At 43.0% G+C, this 21319-nt stretch overlaps 1 protein-coding gene across 3 annotated transcripts in view; it reads right to left on the bottom strand.

The window, feature by feature from the left end:
- Positions 1-21319, bottom strand: part of ODAD3 (outer dynein arm docking complex subunit 3) — a 43610-nt gene continuing 22291 nt past the window's right edge. For 2 of the 3 annotated variants that reach the window (XM_060763555.2, XM_060763556.2), the window contains exons 8-13: positions 16651-16803; positions 10169-10329; positions 9796-9952; positions 7397-7552; positions 5215-5296; positions 1-743 (exon numbers count right to left, since the gene is read on the bottom strand). In XM_060763555.2, the coding sequence (XP_060619538.1) occupies positions 613-743; positions 5215-5296; positions 7397-7552; positions 9796-9952; positions 10169-10329; positions 16651-16803 (840 nt within the window). In that variant the 3' untranslated portion in view covers positions 1-612. Of the gene's footprint in view, positions 744-5214; positions 5297-7396; positions 7553-9795; positions 9953-10168; positions 10330-16650; positions 16804-21319 lie in introns of those variants that run through there. The other variant, XM_060763557.2, reaches the window with a different exon arrangement.

Here is a 21319-nt window from a genome sequence, read left to right as displayed (position 1 = left end):
GAAGTTTAAAGATGATCTTTATGGAGATTCTGGTGACTTAAGGTGAAAGAACATTTTGACAGTTTAAAATTCAAATCATGCAAAAGTTCTTATACATTTGCTATGGAAGAAGTGGTTAACAGTTGAAAGGCAGAACAAATACCCTGGCTAGATCTCCTAATCCTGATCAAATGTAGTCTTGAAAGGCATTCTCTACAGAACCCACTGTTGAGGTCTAGATCAATAAGGGTTCACCAACATTTCCAAGGCATCCACAATGGGGTGGCAGGAGGGTGGGATTCACTTGAAGGACAGCTAGATCCTTCTTCCTTCTCTCCTTGAGACTGGCGGGAGTTATTCCTTACTCACCAGCACTGAAGAAGCCATGCTTCTCACACTGCTGGGACCTCAATGATAGGAGAGCAGGCCATTGTGGGTCCCTTACTTGGTCCACCCAGAGATTTGGAACAGATCCACAAGGGTTCATGTCCCTCTTCTTCCTGGGCTGAGGAAGTGAAGAAAAGGAAAGGTGGAACTGGCTTGTACAGGAGGCCAGTGTCTAGGAGGCATCTTTAATAGCCAAGGACTTTGTTCTGCAACAGGAACTGGGAAGGAGGACTACACAAGACGCAGTCACATCTTCCCACCCGTCTTTCTGTACCGGGGGCGGCGTTTGGTCTTGGATTCTATGATTTGCTGGGACTGACGCTTCAGGGCTGTACGTGTCACCACATCTGCATCATCTTCCCCACTGTCCTCTTCATCTGTGAAGAGATAAAAGGGTTGGTGGTACCATACAGTCTGGGGAAACAAAGCTCAACTTCCAAACCTTGGAGAATCGTTTCCAGGAATCTCAATAAGGCACTAACATCATGCATTCGATCCACAACCTTGGAGCCCGTCTCTGTCTGAGTGGACAGGCATCAAATAATCATCATCATCATCATCATCATCATCTTTATTTATATTTAATAATATTTATTATTTAATAATATTATTTAATAATATTTACTATTATTTAATAATAATAATAATAATAATAATCATTATTCATAATAATAATAATAATCATCATCATCAATAATCATCAGACCTCACCACCTCTGAGGATGCTTGCCATAGATGCAGGCGAAACGTCAGGAGAAATGCCTCTAGAACATGGCTCTATAGCCCGAAAAAACCCACAAGAACCTAGTGATTCCAGCCATGAAAGCCTTCGACAATACAATAATAATCATCATCATCATCATCATCATCATCATCTTTATTTATACCCCGCCACCATCTCCACGATGGAGACTCAGAGCAGCTTACATGGGGCCAAGCCCAGACAACATATTACAACAAGGTAAAACCAGAGCATAAACAATTAACACCATCACCAAATTACATCAAGAAAAAATTATAAACACAGTCATAAAATAATATTCTAATAAGCACAATCACAATAACAATGGGCAGGCCACATGTACAGGATAAAAATGATTCAAAGGCTCTAATGAGATAAAATAGGAGCAAGTTATCCGCAGGGAACTCATAAAAACACACATAGTTGTGCAAGAAGAAGCGATTGGAAAGCGCTGAAGTTGTGCAACTGATCTGCTGCTGAATTGTGAAGTTAATCTCAACAGGTTATGGGCCCAGCACACTTCCGCTGCTACAATACAGGTTTTACAATGTATTGTAATGTAATATAGCTGAGTCATGCACTGCTAATGGGCTTCTATTGGAAATGCTGAGTCATGCATTAACTGTATATAGAACTTCATTTGGAGAATGTGTTCTGGTCCAGGTGGTTGTGAATGATGTAATCCTGGGTCTGAGTTAAGTTAATGAGTTGGGAACCAATCAGAGATTTCTATGTGTGATTGTATAGAATTGTATATAAGGAAGTCATGTACAGTGTATATTTCTCCTTGTGCCGTGATGTTGTTCGTCGAAGGCTACATGTAATTAAAGAACCTGTCTGCTAAGACAAGATATAACTGTATGCTGTGGTACGTTTGTAATATCATCTAGACTGGGGGAAAGACAATGGTAATACTGACAATGGCCGGGCATGTGCTCAAGTGTCTGTAAAAGGTTCCAGAGTGACTGCAGGCTGTGGGAGCAGTTGACTGAAAATACTGTGCAGGAAGAAGCTACTGGAAAGCGCTGAAGTTGTGCAACTGATCTGCTGCTGAATTGTGAAGTTAATCTCAACAGCTAAACTTCCCATTTGGAGGACATGTATTCCAGTGGGAAGAGCGCCGAGGGGTGCAATGGTGTCATATTGTGCACCTACTCAACAAAGACGCAGGTTTTAAGGTTCTTTTTTAATGTTGCTAGAGAAGGGGCTTTCCTGATCTCTCCAGGTAATGAGTTCCAAAGTCGGGGAGCCACAGAGGAGAAGGCTCTCTCCCTTGTGCCCACAAGACGAGCTTGTGAGATTGGTAGGGGTGACAACTACCGCATTTCTTCGATTCTAAGGTGACATCGATTGGAAGATGCAACTAATTTCTCTATCATAAACAGAACATACATACATACATACACACACATATATATAAAGCACCTGCAATTCTAAGATGCATCCATTTTTTAGAGATATTTACATGGGGGGAAGTGCATCTTAGTATTCAAACAATAGGTTAGTTGTGCACTCCACAACTGAGTCTGTAGACAATGATGTGTGCATGAATGTTACACATAGAAAAGGCTTGTGCCACACAACAAAGGGGGGCTGTGCTAACTCAGAGCTATAAGTGGAAACTACTGAAGACCCTACAACAGGTATATCCTGTGAAAGCAAAATTTAAAATTATGTACCTAGGCTCTCCAAATAGTGAGAGAGAAAGCTGAATTGTATATACTCTGAATGTGCATTTTTTCTGGCCTACTATAACTTAATTTGCATTTTGCATATTTGTTCTGGTGTTACTGGCTATGTGTGGACTGAAAGCACTAGGAGCAGAATTCTCTTGGCTGTACTATTTATTTATTTTTTTATTTACGACATTTATAGGCTGCCCTTCTCACCCCAAAGGGGACTCAGAGTGGCTTACAAGTAAAAAGTAAATACTATATATTATATTATTATCATAGCACAATATTAATATTATATATTACATTGTACTATAACATTATTCTGTAATATTATTAGTAATATTACATTTAAAATAAAGTATATAATTAAAATATCATATTATTAGTAGTATATTGTATTACATTATCTATATAAATAAAAATGTAATGTTAGTTCATGCTACCATCAGAACTCAAAAACCACTGGGGGAATTGACACCAAATTTGGACACAAGACACCTAACTGTCCAATTTATGTCCTCCACTAAAAAAAAAATGATTTTGTCATTTGGGAATTGTCGTTGCTGGGATTTATAGTTTACCTACAATCAAAGAGCATTCTGAACTCCACCAATGATGGAATTGGGCCAAACTTAGCACACAGGGCTCCCATGGCCAGCAGAAAAAACTGGAAGGGTTTGGTGGACATTGACCTTGCGTTTGGGAATTATAGTTCACCCACATTCAGAGAGCACTGTGGACTCAAACAATGATGGATCTGGACCAAACTTGGCACAAATATTCCATATGCCCAAATATAAACACAGATGGGGTTTAAGGGAAATAGACCTTGAGATTTGGGAGTTGTAGTTGCTGGGATAAATGATAAATCCCAGCAACTACGACTTCCAAATGTCAAAATCAATTTTTTGAGTAAAGGACATACATTGGGTTGTTAGGTGTCTTGTGTCCAAATTTGGTGTCAATTCGTCCAATGGTTTTTGAGTTCTGTTAATCCCACAAACAAACATTACATTTTTATTTATAAAGACTAGCCGTCCCCTGCCACACGTTATTGTGGCCCACATGGGGGTTCTGTGTGGGAGGTTTGGCCCATTTCTATCATTGGTGGGGTTCAGAATGCTTTGTGATTGTAGGTGAACTATAAATCCTAGCAACTACAACTCCCAAATGTCAATATTCTATTTTCCCCAAACTCCACCAGTGTTCACATTTGGGCATATTGAGTCTTCGTGTAGAGTTTGGTCCAGACCCATCATTGTTTGAGTCCTCAGTGATCTCTCAATGTAGATGAACTACAACTCCAAAACCAAAGGACACTGCTCACCAAACCCTTCCAGTATTTTCTGTTAGTCATGGGAGAACTGTGTGCCAAGTTTGGTTCAATTCCATCACTGATGTAGTTCACAATGCTCTGTGATTGAAGGTGCACTATAAATCCCAGCAACTAGGACTCCCAAATGACAAAATCAATTTTTTGAGTGAAGGACATACATTGGGTTGTTAGGAGTATGCTGTCCAAATTTGGTGTCAATTTGTCCAATGGTTTTTGAGTTCTGTTAATCCCACAAACGGACATTGCATTTTTATTTATATAGATTAAAATGGAAAAATCAGGAAGCCGCATTATAAACACGTGTTACACCAGCACAGAAATGTGGCAGGACTAACACTCCAAACAGTACACAGTGTTGAATCTCAGGCTAAGATTCACCTTGCTATCTCTGACAAACCAGCCAAAATTGTGAGGTAGAAAGTTTATTGTGAGGTTTTCAAACAAAGCAGTTCATAAGCAGTAAAAAGATCAGTAGTACAAGGTAAAAATCCAATACAATCCCTTTTTGTCAAAGCAGGAGACTTGAAGCATAGAAGCAGAGTAAAGTCCAGGAAATAGCATGAGGTAACGTGAAGCCGGCTTTCCCCAAGCCCAGAGCCGAAGCTGAAGCAAGCCATTTAGCAACGTTGGAACTGACACAGAATCAGCTCCAAGGCAGTTTACTTATACGTAAAACATCAAAACATCGAACATCAAACAGGCACCTAACAAGCAGTTTTCCCACCAAGGGATGAGCTCAACACCTGGCCACAATTCGTAAACTCCGTCTCACCACCCGGGCAGCTTGACTTTGATCCCCACCAACTGCCTTATCAGCTACATTCCGTTCTTGTGAGAACAGTGGCTTGTCTCTAGCTACAGGCTGCTGAGAGCCCACATCAGCACTCTCATCTGCACTCACATTCCCATCACTCTCATTTCCATCATGCTGTTGCTGTTGAACCACAACACACAGAAACACTAGTCGTCAGCTCTGTGTATATTGTTCAGGCTTTGCACAGACTTTGTGTTTCCTGGAAGGATCTTATTGCGAATATTTTTTTTGTTCCATAACTGTGTTAGAAGATCTGTACATTGCCTACCAAGTTACTTACCATAGATGTCTGCTTTATGAGCCATGGGCAGTTTGACCCTGGTGTTATAGTTAGGCAGCCTCCTCTCAAGCTTTGAATGGAACTGTAAAAATCACAAGGGTGGAATTTAGACTACGGCAGCCACAGAATGAAGGGGGGGGGGGGGAGAGGGGGGAATTGTATGTTTTGGGGAAAAGACTGCCAAAGCTGGTAGCCCAAACCTGCCTGGTTTCCTCCAAATCTAACTGTCCCTTAATCAGAGCCATAGGCAGAAGACTATCTATGGGAGGATAACAAAGCATTCCTATCATATAACATTTAGGAGAATGAACTGTGAACTCAAAAGTCACCAGTTCACATTTTCAATCAACTTTCATAGCAAGTTATCACTTTCTCTCTCAACATCCTCTCCTATTGGTAGTATGTGTTACGCAAGCCAATCTTTCAATAAAATGACTATTAAATCTTATTTTCAGAAGTATTATCTGTCCTATTTTAATTGGGTGACATTTTGCCTAAAGTATCATCTGATTAATAAAATATCATTAATATTATTAATAAAGTATCATCTGATTAATACTTCTTAATAACAGATAACTGCCTTGATGACCTAGATATTTCTGTTTCCTTAGTCTAGAAAAGGAATGGGCATTTGTAGGATGCTAAAGAGCTTTAGAAGGCTGTACCACTACAATAACAACAACAACAACAACAACAACAACAACAACAACAAACACTGTTTCCTTCCAACATCATGTTTTTAGGATCTATGTGGCAATTTTAAGCGTAGGACATGCCATGTTTCACACTAGGGAATCAGTGAAAATCACTTCCTGTTTACCAGGGAAGTAATGCTACTCCTCTATTCCAGGTTAGACCACACCTGGAATATTGTGTCCAGTTCTGGGCACCACAATTGAAGGGAGATATTGACAGGCTGGAATGTGTCCAGAGGAGGGCGACTAAAATGATCAAGGGTCTGGAGAACAAGCCCTATGAAGAGCAGCTTAAAGAGCTGGGCATGTTTAGCCTGCAGAAGAGAAGCCTGAGAGGAGATATGATAGCCATGTATAAATATGTGAGAGGAAGTCACAGGGAGGAGGGAGCAAGCTCGTTTTCTGCTTCCCTGGAGACTAGGACAGGGAACACTAGCTTCAAACTACAAGAAAGGAGATTCCATCTGAACATGAGGAAGAACTTCCTGACTGTAAGAGCCGTTCAGCAGTGGAACTCTCCGCCCCAGAGTGTGGTGGAGGCTCCTTCTTTGGAAGCTTTTAAACAGAGGCTGGATGGTCATCTGTCAGGGGTGCTTTGAATGCAATATTCCTGCTTCTTGGCAGGGGGTTGGACTGGATGGCCCATGAGGTCCCTTCCAACTCTATGATTCTAGGAGTCTATTCTTTTTTTAAAAAAAAGGTAATTCCTGAGTCTAAAATGGCCCAGAGGGCCCACAAAATGTTGCAAAAATGCCCCCATGTCTCCTAGGATGCATTTGATGGTCAGTAGGCCAACCTTTGCCTGTTCTGGTTTATAAGATGTTAAAATGAGTGTTGTTTGTGTGTGTGACACTTTGCAAAGCTAAAGAGACAGGGAGATAAAGTGTTGAGTGCTATTTGAAATTATGTTGGGGAGATATAGATAATTTTTGAATGTCCACAATTCAAGAGGGATATTGACAAACTGGAACATGTCCGGAGGAGGGTGACTAAAATTATCAAAGGTCTGGAGATCATCCCTATGAGGAGCAGCTTAAAGATCTGGGTATATTTAGCCTTCATAAGAGAAAGCTGAGAGGAGACATATAAGTATCTGAAAGGATGTCAAAAGGAAAGTGGATCAGACTTTTTTTCTCCTGCCTTGTTGACTACGACATGGAGCAATGGGTTCAAATTTCAGAAAAGGAGGTTCCAGCTGAACATCAGGAAGAACTTATTGACTGTAAGAGTTGTTCAACAGTGGAACTCTCTGCCTCAGAGTAAGGTGGAGGCTCCTTCCTTGGAAGCTTTTAAACGGAGACTGGATGGCCATCTGTCAGGGATGCTTTGATTGTTGTTTTCTTCCATGAGGGGGTTGGACTGAATGGCTCTTGGGGTCTCTTCCAGCTTCATGATTCTATGATTTTAGGCCTGATAATTTGAAACTGAACTCAATGAAAATGGATTCATTTGGGGAAATGGGGGAAGTTAGCTAGCTCTGGACTCACCTCCACTTCTTCAATTCTCTTGAGAAGCTCCTGCTTGTCTCGGTCCTTGAGGAAGTCCAGCAGATAGAGAAATTTCTCCTCGGTTAGGGCTAAGAGGTCAAGCACGTAGTCAGGGGCTTTCTCATCCAACTCAGTGGAAGCAAAGTGGCTATCTTCCTAGGTAAAAGAGGAGATGTTTACTAGTTCCTGGCCTTGCAGAACATAGCAAGGAAACATAGATGAGTTTGCTGGCAGAAAAAAAATGTTGGAATGACAAGGAGAAAGGGTGCAGAACCCAGAAACCCTGCTTCTTAGTTGTTCCACCTATTATTTGGGTCAGCATAGAAACAAGGAGTCCTATCTTGTAGATCCTTCTACAACTTTGTTATGTTCCTCATGAAAATGATTACCGTATATACTCAAGTATAAGCCAACCTGAATATAAGCCGAGGTACCTAATTTTATCACAAAAACTGGGAAAACGTATTGACTCGAGTATAAGCCAAGGATGGGAAAATCAGCAGTGTTGCAACTCAGAGTAGGCATCACCTTGCTCCCAAACACCACCACACAAGAGCTGTAGATTTTGTAGTTTATTGAGGAAAAATCAAAGTCAAAGCATAGAGTAAGCAATGTAAAAGTCCAAAGACAAAGGTTAAATGCAAAAACACAGTTCCAAAGATCCTCAGGTAAGAACATAAAACATAATCCTTTAAGCAAGGGTCAAACATGAGTCCATGATAAAAACAGTGAAATACAAGCCCCAAAAAGTCAAGATTCAAGAAGCCTAAAGCGTGCTGCTTTAAAGCCAAGATTATTCCATAGAAGCTTTCATGCAAAGAGCCACGTTGAACTGACACTTTCCCTTTGTTAACCAGAAGCCTAAATACCCTTTGCCAACATGAAAGCATTACGGTGACCTTTCACCGACCTGACTTCTTTCTTGCTGGCTAACCGTGAACTCCTCCTGACCTGCCAATCTAAACATTCCTGCCTGCTCATTAAATCATTATCAAGGCTCTCTTCTCTATCAGTATCAGTGTGGGAATGCTGAGCAAGTGAAAGCCTCTCCACCTGGACATTATCTAATTCGCTGGCATTACTTTCCCTTGAGAACTGACATGTTGACTCCTCTGCTGCACTGTCTGAGAGAGGCACAGAAAAAGGCATAGGAGTATACCTTGGAAACCAGAAACATTCTTATTAGGGATCCACAGCTTAAAGATGGAAAAAAATAAGGATAAACTTTTATTCTTACTAACAACAGCAGCCAGAATAATATATGCAAAACATTGGAAGGATAAAGAACCCCCGGAAGAAGAAGAATGGCTAACAAAGATCTTGGACATAAGAAACATGGATAAACTAACCTATATACTATCAAAAAGAAAGGTCACTCCATCAACAGAAATAGACTGGAAACAAGTAACAGTATATTTGACAAAAGAAAAAAAACATGAAAATAATCACATGAAAGAGATGAAAGCAAAACAAAAAGGGGAGAGCAGAAGAACGACAAAAGAAGAGAAGCACAACAGGAAGCAAGAACAAAAGAACAGGAAGCACCTCTGGAAGATACCGGGAAGTCAACATCTGAATCACTTTAACCACACACACCCCCCTCTTCCCTCACAGTGACTTTTCTAACTTCCATTTTCCTCACCTGCCACAGTATCTACCTTCAGTAAACACCAAACAGCATTCTTTCTATCCTACCCCCTCTATACTATTTCCCTCTTTCATCTAACCCATCTTTTGCCCCCTCCCCTTTTATATCTCCCTATCCAGCTATTGTATGTCTTATATTTTTGTTCTTCTTTTAACGAAAACCAATAAAGATTATTTTAAACACAGAAAAAGGCATAGGAACAGGCCCAGAAATCTGAATCCCATCATCCTCTTCATCAGGGAACATTTCAGGCTCACAAGACGGTTCAGTTTCAGGCTCAGAATCAAGCTGAGCCACAACAAGCAGCTACTGGTAAATTTCAAAATAAAAATAGATACCAATAAAATTACATTAATTGAGGCATCAGTAGGTTAAATGTTTTTGAATTACATAAAACTGCAATTTAAGATTAAGACTGCCAACTCTGATTAAACCATAATTCTAACCTTCTTCAATGTAAATGTGCTTACGTATCCTTCCAATAATAACAAAGAGAGAAAAATAATAAATGTAATAAAAATAATAATAGAGTAAAATAATGGTAGCTTTCTTTTTCTTTCTTCCCATACAAAGTGCCTCAGTCAGTTTTGCACAATGCAGAGCCTTGTGGAGGAGAATAGCTCTGAGGTGCCATTAAGCCATACAGACCAGATGCTTCTGTTTCTGCCAGCATTAGTCTGGTTCATGGAATGCTTCCCTGACTGAGCTGCGTAGTGGGTGTGAGGGCAAATGGTTGCAGCAGGTAACTCACCAGTTTGATATGCTGTACTTTGGAGGCCAAATGTTCCACTCCAGCCTTGGCATCCAGCAGAAAGCGGTTCACTTTATCCAGTTGTTCTTGAGTCGCATTCTGCCTCTTTTCATCCCTCTTCTGGTATTCACACAATTCCTTCATCAGGTTCTGGGCCCTGGAGTGGATTTGAGGCAAAGTTCAAAATCTAGAGGAAAAGTCATGATGCCCAGATCATAGTCTTCATAATTTCAACCAGCATATAACCCTTCAAAGTAGGTTAGAGGAGGCCGTAATTAGCCCATGCTGCATGCCTGACAGCAGTTATACCCTGCTCTCCCCAACTGTGGCAAAGACTGTGTCCCAAAGCAAGAACGCTGAAGAACCAACTTACCCCACCTTCCGGGCCTCGCCCGAGTACTCTTCATGTTCATATTCACGTTTCAATGCGTCCTTCTCCTCTTTGAGCCGTACCTGGGTTTTTTCATTCTTATCCTTCATGTCTTCCAGTTGCTTGAAGGTTTCTTCTAGAGCCACAAAGCAGGCTATAACATCCTGTCAAGAGAACATGAGGACCGAGAAAAATGTAAGACAATAGGTCCCACACAGTCCTGAAAGATCTTACCAGTCACAGTTATTAGGTCCCCATCCCACAATGTCCAGTAAATGGAACCACTATCATGCCTAGCTCTCCTTGCCACCAGTTAGACCCATTCTTACAGCTCAAGCAGATCTTCCTGGAGGGTCGTACTCAGAAGGTTTATTTGTCGTGTCAGAGCAGCCAGTCCATTATATTACATTTCTAACAGAACAAAGCAAACAAACAGAAAAATACACAACTTGTGAGTTTGGTAGCTGGTTAAATGTCCTTTGACCAGTATCTGGCCACTTGGAGTACTTCCGGTGTTGCTGCAAGAAGGTCCTCCATGGTGCATGCGGCAGGGCTCAGGTTGCATTGCAGCAGGTGGTCAGTTGTTTGCTCTTCTCCACACTCGCATGTCGAGGATTCTACTTTGTGGCCCCATTTCTGAAGGTTGGCTCTGCATCTCGTGGTGCCAGAGCGCAGTCTGTTCAATGCCTTCCAAGTCACCCAGTCTTCTGTGTGCCCAGGAGGGAGTCTCTCATTTGGTATCAGCCATTGGTTGAAGTGCTGGGTTTGAGCCTGCCACTTTTGGACTCTCGCTTGCTGAGGTGTTCCAGCGAGTGTCTCTGTAGATCTTAGAAAACTATGTCTAGATTTAAGTCGTTGGTGTGCTGGCTGATACCCAAACAGGGGATGAGCTGGAGATGTCTCTGCCTTGGTCCTTTCACTATTGGGTGCTACTTCCCGGCGGATGTCAGGTGGTGCAATACCGGTGTTGCTGGGGGACTCTTGCTCGGCCCCACAGTCATTGTCCTGTGGGGTCCCGCAGGGCTCCGTATTGTCCCCCATGTTGTTTAACATCTACATGAAGCCGCTGGGGAGATCATTCGGAGTTTTGGGGTTTGATGCCATCTGTACGCAGATGACGTCCAACTCTATCACTCATTTCCACCAGATGCTAAGGAGGCTGTCCAAGTCCTGAACCGGTGCCTGGCCGCTGTGAAGTTGAATCCAGACAAGACAGAGGTCCTCCTGGTCAGTCACAAGGCCGAACAGGCTATAGGGTCACAACCTGTGCTGATGGGGTTACACTCCCTTTGAAGGCACAGGTTCGCAGCTTGGGGGTCCTCCTGGATTCATCACTGAGCCTGGAATCCCAAGTTGCAGCAGTGGCCAGGGGAGTGTTCGCAAAATTAAAACTTGTGCACCAGTTGCGCCCGTACCTTGGGAAGTCAGACTTGGCCACAGTGGTCCACGCTCTCGTTACATCTAGGATAGACTACTGCAGGGGTCCTCAAACTTTTTAAACAGAGGGCCAGGCCACAGTCCCTCAAACAGTTGGAGGGCCAGATTTTAATTTGAAAAAAACATGAATGAATTCCTGCACATGTCTTATTTGTCCTGAAAAAAACACCACTTTAAAACAATACAATAATTAAAATGAAGACTAATTTTAACAAAAATAAAGTTATTAGTATTACAATGGGAAGTGTAGGCCTGCATTTGGCTGATGAGACAGGATTATTGTTGTTGTGGTGTGCTTTCAAGTCATTTCAGACTTAGGTTGACCCTGAGTGAGGGCCGGGTAAATGACCTTGGAGGACCGTATCCGGCCCCTGGGCCTTAGTTTGAGGATCCCTGGACTACTGCAACACACTCTACATGGGGTTGCCTTTGAAGACTGCTCGGAAGCTTCAAATAGTCCAACGAGAGGCAGCCAGGTTAATAGCTGGGCAGCATACAGGGAGCATACAACTCCCATGTTACGCCAGCTCCACTGGCTGCCAGTTTGCTACCGGGCACAATTCAAAGTGCTGGCTTTGGCCTATAAAGTCCTAAACGGTCCCGCCCCAATTTACCTGTCTGAATGCATCTCTCCCTATGTACCATCGTGGAGATTAAGATCCTCCGGTGAGGCCCTGCTTTCCGTCCCACCATTGTCACAAGCGCAATTGGTAGGGACGAGAGACAGGGCCTTCTCGGTGATTGCTCGCCAGCTATGGAACTCCCTTCCTGGAGAGATCAGGTCGGCCCCCTCCCTCCTGTCCTTTAGAAGGATGGTAAAAACTTGGCTGTGGGACCAAGCTTTCGGGACAGGGCAATAAAGCAGCAGTGAGAAAGATGACAGGGCCAATTGGATTTGATGCGGATGGTTAGGACGGTTTTAAATGGTGTATTTTAATATTTTGATAAATGTTTTTTAATGTTTATGTATAGGTATGTGAATTTGTGTCCCGGCATTGAATGTTTGCCGTGTACATGCTGTGCTCCGCCCTGAGTCCCCTTCAGTGTGAGAATTGCGGAATATAAATGTTTTAAATAAATAAATGGAGAATGACTACCAGCTCATTAATATGTGGTATACAGATATTCCTACAAAAAAAATCTCACTGCTGGAACATATCTAAGTGTCATGCCCTTGGCCTTTTGCCCTCCATGTGCCCACTATGTGAGTGCCCTGAAGCCATACTAGTGGCTGATTCCTGTCAGCTCTGCCTCCTGCCAGGAAGCAACAATTGATTGGGCAGATATAACTTGGCTGCGAGCCTATGCCTGTTGCTGGCACAGCAGCATTCCTGTCGAGGACACAGATGGATAGGCCCAGCTAGAAGTACAAAAGGACCTGCAATTTCCCAAGAACAGCTTTTATTATCAGGCTGAGTAGGATTGGGCAAGAGGGGCACTTTGGGAATTTCAAGTGCAAGCTTCATTCCCAACCAGATCCCAAACAGATGTCAAAAAGCCAAGGTCATGACCAAAACTGACTCTTTTTCCAGGACAAGGGCAGCTTTTATGAATGGAAAGCAGAAGGGGACCGTCTGCAATAGAGAATACTATAAAATCTTGATTGGCCAGAAGCTGCTGGTGCACAGAAAGCAAGTTTTGTAGTCACAGATGAATGATCAGTGCCCTGAGCAACGATTGACTTGTGGCGTCAAGGGTGTACCAGCATGCAACAGTCATGGGATTTGACAGGATTGCTGAAAAATGAGACTGAGAAGTCACAGGTCAATGCTGATTAAGAGAGGACAAAGATGCCCAGAAAATGCCTACTCCCACTTTGCACTGGGCAGCTACATTAAGTTCTATTCAGATCACTTCACATGTCAATTCTATTTGTTGTTCTCCTGTCAGATTACTCCAGAACACACCACTAGACTGGATTACTGCAATGCACTCTATGTGGGGCTGCCCTTGAAAACGGCCCGGAAATTTCAGATGATCCAACGGGCGGCGGCCAGGTTGCTAACTGGGGCGCCTTACAGGGAGTGGTCAACCCTCCTGTTCAAGGAACTCCACTGGCCCTGCTCTCGATCCCACCAGCCTCGCAGGCGCGGTTGGTGGGGACGAAAGAGAGGGCCTTTTTGGTGGTGGCCCCTCGACTCTGGAACTCACTCCCTAAAGACAATTCAAGGTGCAGGTTCTTACCTACAAAGCCCTGAACGGTTTGGGACCCACCTACTAGAGGCGGCCCTAGGTAATTTTCAATGGTTAGCAAACAGTATCCCCCCCCCCCCCCCAACATACACACCAATCACTGATATATATTTTCTGGTCATCGTGGGAGTTCTGTGTGCCATATTTGGTTCAATTCCATCATTGGTGGAGTTCAGAATGCTCTTTGATTGTAGGTGAACTATACATCCCAGTAAATACAACTCGCATATGTCAAGGTCTATTTTCCCCCAAGAGTGCCTCAAGAGCGCCCCTGGGCAAAATCAAGTATACCGCAAATACTTACTTTGCGTAATGGGTTGAGCCACCCCTGCCGCCTACCTGCGTGACCGCATCTTTGTATATGAACCCACACGATCCCTCCGATCATCCGGGGAGGCCCTGCTCTCGATCCCACCAGCCTCGCAGGCGCGGTTGGTGGGGACGAGAGAGAGGGCCTTTTTGGTGGTGGCCCCTCGACTCTGGAACTCACTCCCTAAAGACATCAGATAGGCCCCAACCTTGGCAGTCTTTAGGAGGAGCTTGAAGACGTAGTCGTTCCAGTGTGCCTTCTCGGAATAATGATCCCATAGCACTTTGTCCTTCAAAGCACTTTACACTTTTTAGATCTGCTCGTATGCCGTTCCACAAACGCCACTATCACCTTTCGTCCATGTCCCAGCATTATTTCCATTTTAACTTTACATGTGGCCTTCCCACTGTTTTTAATTGCGTGTTGTCTCATTGATAATGTTGTATATTTTATTGTCTATGTTTTATTTTAATTTCTTGTACTGTTGTTGTTCTGCTTGTATTGTTGTATTCGGGCTCAGCCTCATGTAAGCTGCACCGAGTCCCAAGGGGAGATGGTAGCGGAGTACAAATAAAGTGTTGTTATTATTATTATTAAAAAAAAACCTTACAAAGCCCTCCCTACACTCCATCCCTGCCTCAAAGGAGAATGAGCAAGAATTTACAATGGCATATTCTGAGTAAGTGGCCTTTCGTTTTTAATGGAGAATACTGGGGGTAAATTTGGGCTACTGGGTTCATGGCACCATGACACCTTTCCTCAAGAACAGCCTACTCTTCCTCCAGAATTTGTGGGTACAAACAGGTCAGCTTTAAGACAATTTGTAAAGACCTTTTACAGAACTGATATTGTGGGAACATGAACTGTTTTTTTTTCTTAAAATAGGTGGACAGCCCTGTCCAAAGTTTGTGGACTCAGAAGTAAGTAAGTACTTCCAGAATTTACTTCCAAATACTATATATACTCGAATATAAGCCTAGTTTTTCAGTCCTTTTTTTAGGCTGAAAAAGTCTCTCCCAGCTTATACTCGAGTCAATGTTATTTATTATTTTACTTTGTTATTATTATTATTACATTTATTATTTTATTATTGTTGTTATTATTACATTTATTATTTTACTCTATTTATTATTGTTATTGTTACATTTATTATTTTACTCTATTATTATTATTATTTTACTCTATTTATTATTATTGGAGGACAGGTAAGCGTATTTACATTGAAGGTAGTTAGAATAATGGTTTAATCAGAGTTGGACAGTCTTATCTTGAATTACAGTTTTATGTAAATATTCAAAAACATGTAACCTACTAATGCCTAAATTAATATAATTTTATTGGTATCTATTTTTATTTTGAAATTTACTAGCAGCTTCTGCACTTCTCACCCTCGGCTTATACTCAAGTCAATAAAAATATAATAATAATAATAATAATAATAATAATAATAATAATAATTTATTTGATCAGTCATATGACCATTTCAAAATAGAACATGAGTAAAAAACAAGGCAAAAAGGTGAGGACAGCAGCTGACCTTCTATTTATAGTCAGAATCTTATTTTCCTGGTTCTTCTTCCAGGAAATCTGCTCTTTTCTTAATAGCTTTCAGAATAAAAAGGCTTACTCTGATTATGCTGGATCCTTTCTGCCCTTGCAAGAGGGATGTTAGAATATCATTTCTGTTGGGGGACCTGCAGTTGGATAATATTGGATGTAAATATCTGTCTCGCAGTTCAGTATATGCTGGATAGTCAATTAAGAAATGTCCAATATCTTCCACTGTTTGTTCTCCTCATACACAGAATCTCTCACTTCTTGGGATGTTACAGTAGCACCCGGTGGTGCACCATAGTACCGAGTTGTTCAAACCTAGCCCTAGTATATAGTCTTCTTAAGGGTAGTGGAAGTGGAATAGTTAGGTAGTGCTCTAAATGAGTATTCCTTTTGTGGGAAGCTAAAAAATTTGTGGCTGAAGACCTACCTATGCTCTCTAGGTCCAGCTGTGCATAGACATCCCAAATGTCCCACTTGAGAAGTCAATACATTTTCCCAGTTTTTTGTGGTAAAATTAAGTGCCTCGGCTTATATTCGGGTTGGCTTATACTCGAGTATATACGGTACATATATGCAGAATTGGGAGTTTTAATACTATATTAGGCCTGGCCAGATTGTCAGGAATCTGTTTTGATGAAGGCAAAGCAGGTCAGATATTTTTTCTAGGGACCCTTCCAGACAGGCCCTATATCCCAGGATCTGATCCCAGGTTTTCTGTTTATCCCAGATTATCTGGAAGTTGGGACTTATATAATGTAGTTTAAAACAGAAAACCTGGGATATAGGGCCTGTCTGAAACTGCCCTTACACATCACTTTCATCCTGTTCTGCATGGCAATGCTCCCAAGGACAACAGACTGAGGAACAAGATATCAGCATCTCATTCTGAGAGTGGCTGGGGGTGTGGTGCTGGCTGTAATCTAATATCTTTTGCAAATGAGACAAAGATTCAACAGGCAAGAGGAATAGATGGGGGCAAAGCTCTTACATCTGCGTCTGCGACACCAGTGGTGGCTCGAATCTTCTCAAAGGCCTCTGATGCAGTGAACAAGGCTTGTTTGTTCTTCAGGATGCTTGCTTTTCTCTGCGTGGGTTCTCTGAGCAGCTCTTCAGCTCCAAATGGGACACGATCCTTTTGAGACTACAAGAAAAAATGGAACACTTTAACAAGTGACTGTTTTAAGACAGGAGGTGGGGAAAATGCAACCTGTAGTTGCAGGTGGACCTACAGGCTGTTTTGGCAGCTCCCGAGCTTCATCACCTTTTTCCCCAAATGCCTCCCACATACTTCCACAATTGAACAATTTAAAACCAATGTGACTGGTTTTTTTTTTTCAAAACTGAAATTTACTTCCATTTAACTTCTTGATAGTTTGGGGGGAGGGGGTTTCCAAGTTATTATAAGTTTTTAAAAAATAGAGGTTGATCATGCGGGGTGTGTTCAGTCTTTGAACTCTGGTAAAAGGTTTATGCAACCTTCAGACCTATAAGGCTTGCCAGAGTGAAAACCAGGGAGGATTCCCACTGCCCCCGGTGGCGCAGTGGGTTAAGCCCCTGTGCTGGCAGGATTCAAGACCGACATGTCGTAGGTTCGAATCCGGGGAGAGGCGGGTGAGCTCCCTCTGTCAGCTCCAGCTCTCCAAGCGGGGACATGAGAGAAGCCTCCCACAAGGATGATAAAAACATCAAATCATCTGGGCGTCCCCTGGGCAACGTCCTTGCAGATGGCCAATTCTCTCACACCAGAAGTGACTTGCAGTTTCTCAAGTCGCTCCTGACACAACAAAAAAATTTTTTATCACAAAAGGGGGTTTCAGCAGGGGTTGCTTGTTACCTGACTTTATAATGACTGTTGGTTTTACTGATGGGTCTATGGACCGTAATAAAGTTGTTGTTGTTGGTTGCCAAAATTCTCCCTTACCTTTAATTGTACAGGAACCCTTTTCAGCATTTACCCTGGCAGACCTATCTACCTATTTAGCCTACTGATGTAATGTTTTCCTCTACAAATGGCTCCATCATTAGGACCAGCTCAAAGTTTGTAGATCCTAATTCTCTTTCATCATATAATATATATTGCCTAGATCAGAGCCCCCGGTGGCGCAGTGGGTTAAAGCACTGAGCTGCTGAGCTTGTTGATCGAAAGGTCGCAGGTTCGATTCCGGGGAGCGGCGTGAGCTTCCGCTGTCAGCCCTAGCTTCTGCCAACCTAGCAGTTCAAAAACATGCAAATGTGAGTAGATCAATAGGTACTGCTCCGGCGGAAAGGTAACAGCGCTCCATGCAGTCATGCCGGCCACATGACCTTGGAGGTGTCTACGGACAATGCTGGCTCTTCGGCTTAGAAATGGAGATGAGCACCACACCCCAGAGTCAGACATGACTGGACTTAATGTCAAGGGACTACCTTTACCTTTACCTAGATCAGAGTTTCCTAAACTTTTTTTCAACCTGTTAGCTCTTTTTCTGCAAGTAAGTTTTATATTATTATTATTATTTAATATTATATTTATATTTAAATACTTATATACCGCCGTTTCTCAGCCTGGCCGGCGACTCAACGCGGTTTACAGCATAAAATAACAGTTAACAATATACAATTAAAAGCATATAAAACATAAAACACAATTTATACATCAATACCAATCCAATTCAGCTCTTGACTAAAACATGATCCTATTCGTCGTCATATTGCCAGTCCTTTAGTCAGTTACCATTCTTGCATTGAGTTATCCAAATGCCTGCTTGAACATCCAGGTCTTCAATGCTCTTCGGAATGCCATCAATGAAGGGGCTGATCTTACCTCCAAGGGCAGGGCGTTCCATAGCCGCGGGGCCACCACAGAAAAGGCCCTGTCTCTCGTACCCGCCAGCCGCACCTGTGAAGCAGGCGGGATGGAGAGCAGGGCCTCCCCCGAAGATCTAAGGGTCCTGGTGGGCTGATAGGCCGAGATACGTTTGGATAGGTAAGTTGGGCCAGAACCGTTTAGGGCTTTAAAGGCTAATGCCAGCACTTTGAATTGGGCTCGGTAGCTAATCGGCAGCCAGTGGAGCTGGTACAGCAGAGGAGTTGTATGCTCCCTGCGTCCTGCACCTGTTAGTACCATGGCTGCCGCCCGTTGGACTAGTTGGAGCTTCCGAGCCGTCTTCAAAGGCAACCCCACGTAGAGGGATATATATAAAAAGGTATATAAATCTTTTTGGAACATTGGATGATTCAATCCATAAATGCAGAGGATCAACTGCACCAGAGCAAAAACAATTAGTGCACACCTAAGTTCCGAGTACATAAAAAGCAAACCCCTTAAGTAAAACACAAGAGGCCCTCAGGATCTGCTGTGGTTTGTTTTCAGAACCCGCAGATACCAAAACACATGGATGCTCAAATCCCACCATGAACAAAGGTGTAGTAAAATAGTGTCTCTTATATAAAATGACAGAGTCAACATTTGCTCTCTCCCTGTTCCATCCTACTGCAAGCCAAACTCTGCACATAGACAAAGATCCAATCTTTCAATAACAAAAAGAAATAAGATTTTCTTCAAGCAATGGATGCAGTTGGAGAAAAAGAAGGGAAATAAGGAATGGCTGGGTTGTTGAAGGTTTTTTCGGGCTATATGGCCATGGTCTAGAGGCATTTTCTCCTGACGTTTCGCCTGCATCTATGGCAAGCATCCTCAGAGGTAGTGAGGTCTGTTGGAAGTAGGAAAATGGGTTTATATATCTGTGGAATGACCAGGGTGGGACAAAGGACTTTTGTCTGCTGGAGCTAGGTGTGAATGTTTCAACTGACCACCTTGATTAGCATTTAATGACTTGGAAGTGCCTGGGGGGAATCTTTTGTTGAGAGGTTATTTGATGTGACTGATTGTTTACTCTCTGTTGTTTTGCTGTTGTAACTTTTGAGTTTTTTAATACTGGTAGCCAGATTTGTTCATTTTCATGGTTTCTTCCTTTCTGTTGAAATTGTCCACATGCTTGTTGATTTCAATGGCTTCTCTGTGTAATCTGACATGGTGGTTGTGAGAGTGGTCCAGCATTTCTGTGTTCTCAAATAAAATGCTGTGTCCAGGTTGATTTCCCCCAGGCACTTCCAAGCCATTAAATGCTAATCAAGGTGGTCAGTTGAAACATTCACACCCTGGTCATTCCACAGATATATAAACCCTTTTTCTTACTTCCAGCAGACCTCACTACCTCTGAGGATGCTTGCCATAGATGCAGGCGAAACGTCAGGAGAAAATGCCTCTAGAGCATGGCCATATATCCCGAAAAAACCTACAACAACCCAGTGATTGCGGCCATGAAAGCCTTTGACAATACAATGAATGGTTACTTACCTGTAACCATGTTTCTTCGAGTGGTCATCTGTGAAATTCACGTCTATGGTAGTTTCCTGCATCTGCCCAACTGAGTTGAAATATTTCTAGAAAACTCTTGAAGTTATAGGGCTGCAGCCCTGCCCACCCTCCCCACAGGATATAGCTAGAGTGGAAGGGCTGTAGCCTCAGTTCCTGTGTTACAAAGCAACAGCCATAAACCAAAGCATGACAGAAGCAGGGAGAATAGGTGGGATGTGCAGATTTCACCCATGACCACTTGAAGAAACACAGATACAGGCTGCCCCGATTCCCCCTTCGGGGGGAGAAGGGTGGGGTAGAAATGCATGAAATAAATAAGATTCTTCTTCATGGTCTCTGTAAAATAAGCACCTATTGTAGAGTGGCAAGCTATCTCCATGGAATGGTAGGTGTCATGCCACTGAGGAAAACAAGACAGCTCTTAGAGAGGATATCCAATGTGTAGTGGGTAACAAAAGTGTGAGGGGCAGCCCAAATGGCTGCCCAAATGATGTCCTCCTGGGGAACAGCCTTGAGGAATGCCATTGATGCCACAACTGATCCGGTGAGGTGAGCCTTCACTTGCACAGGTATGTCCCATATGGCTAGTTGGTAAGCCAACCGAATTGCCAACACAAGCCATGATGACAGCCTCTGGGTAGATATCAGGAGGCCAGTGGCGTCCTTGCAGAACTTAAGGAACAGCCTGGGTGATTTCCTCAGTGCAGCTGTTCTGTGAACATAGAAGGTGAGGGCTCTATTGACATCCAGGATATGCAAGGAGCATTCAAGTGGCAGATGGATCTTGAAAGAATGCAGGAAGGACCATGTCCTAGCACATGTGGAATTGGGATGCAACCTTAGGGAGAAAAGAAATATCTGATCGGAAGACTACCTTGTCCTTGTGGAGCTGGAAGTATGGCTCATTGATCTGGAGGGCACAGAGCTCACTGGCATGGCAAGCTGAAGTGATGGCCAAAAGAAAGGCAGTTTTCCACGAGAGATGTGACATGTATGCAGGTGACATGGGCTCAAAGGGTGGTTTCGCAAGTGCCAGGAGGAGGTTACCAGAGTTTTCGGGAGCCTAAAGGTTTTGTAGCCTTGCAGAAAAGTCTTGACCAAGGGGTCTGTAAAGCAAGATGGGAGACCTGTTGCAAGATGGGAGACCTGCTGCCACCTCCTCCTGTTAGAGGAGGTGGCAGCAAGATAGCACTTAAGTGATGACAGGGAGAGTCTGGCACTAGAAAGAGAGCAGAAACTCCAGAAGGCATGAGTTGTGCACTGTGAAGGGACCGATTCCCCTGGTCCTGAAGAAAGG

Source organism: Anolis sagrei, chromosome 2, assembly GCF_037176765.1.
Source record: "Anolis sagrei isolate rAnoSag1 chromosome 2, rAnoSag1.mat, whole genome shotgun sequence".
NCBI lineage: Eukaryota > Metazoa > Chordata > Lepidosauria > Squamata > Dactyloidae > Anolis > Anolis sagrei.
Note: the sequence above shows the minus strand (reverse complement) of the source record. Positions and strands in the feature narration are given on the sequence as shown.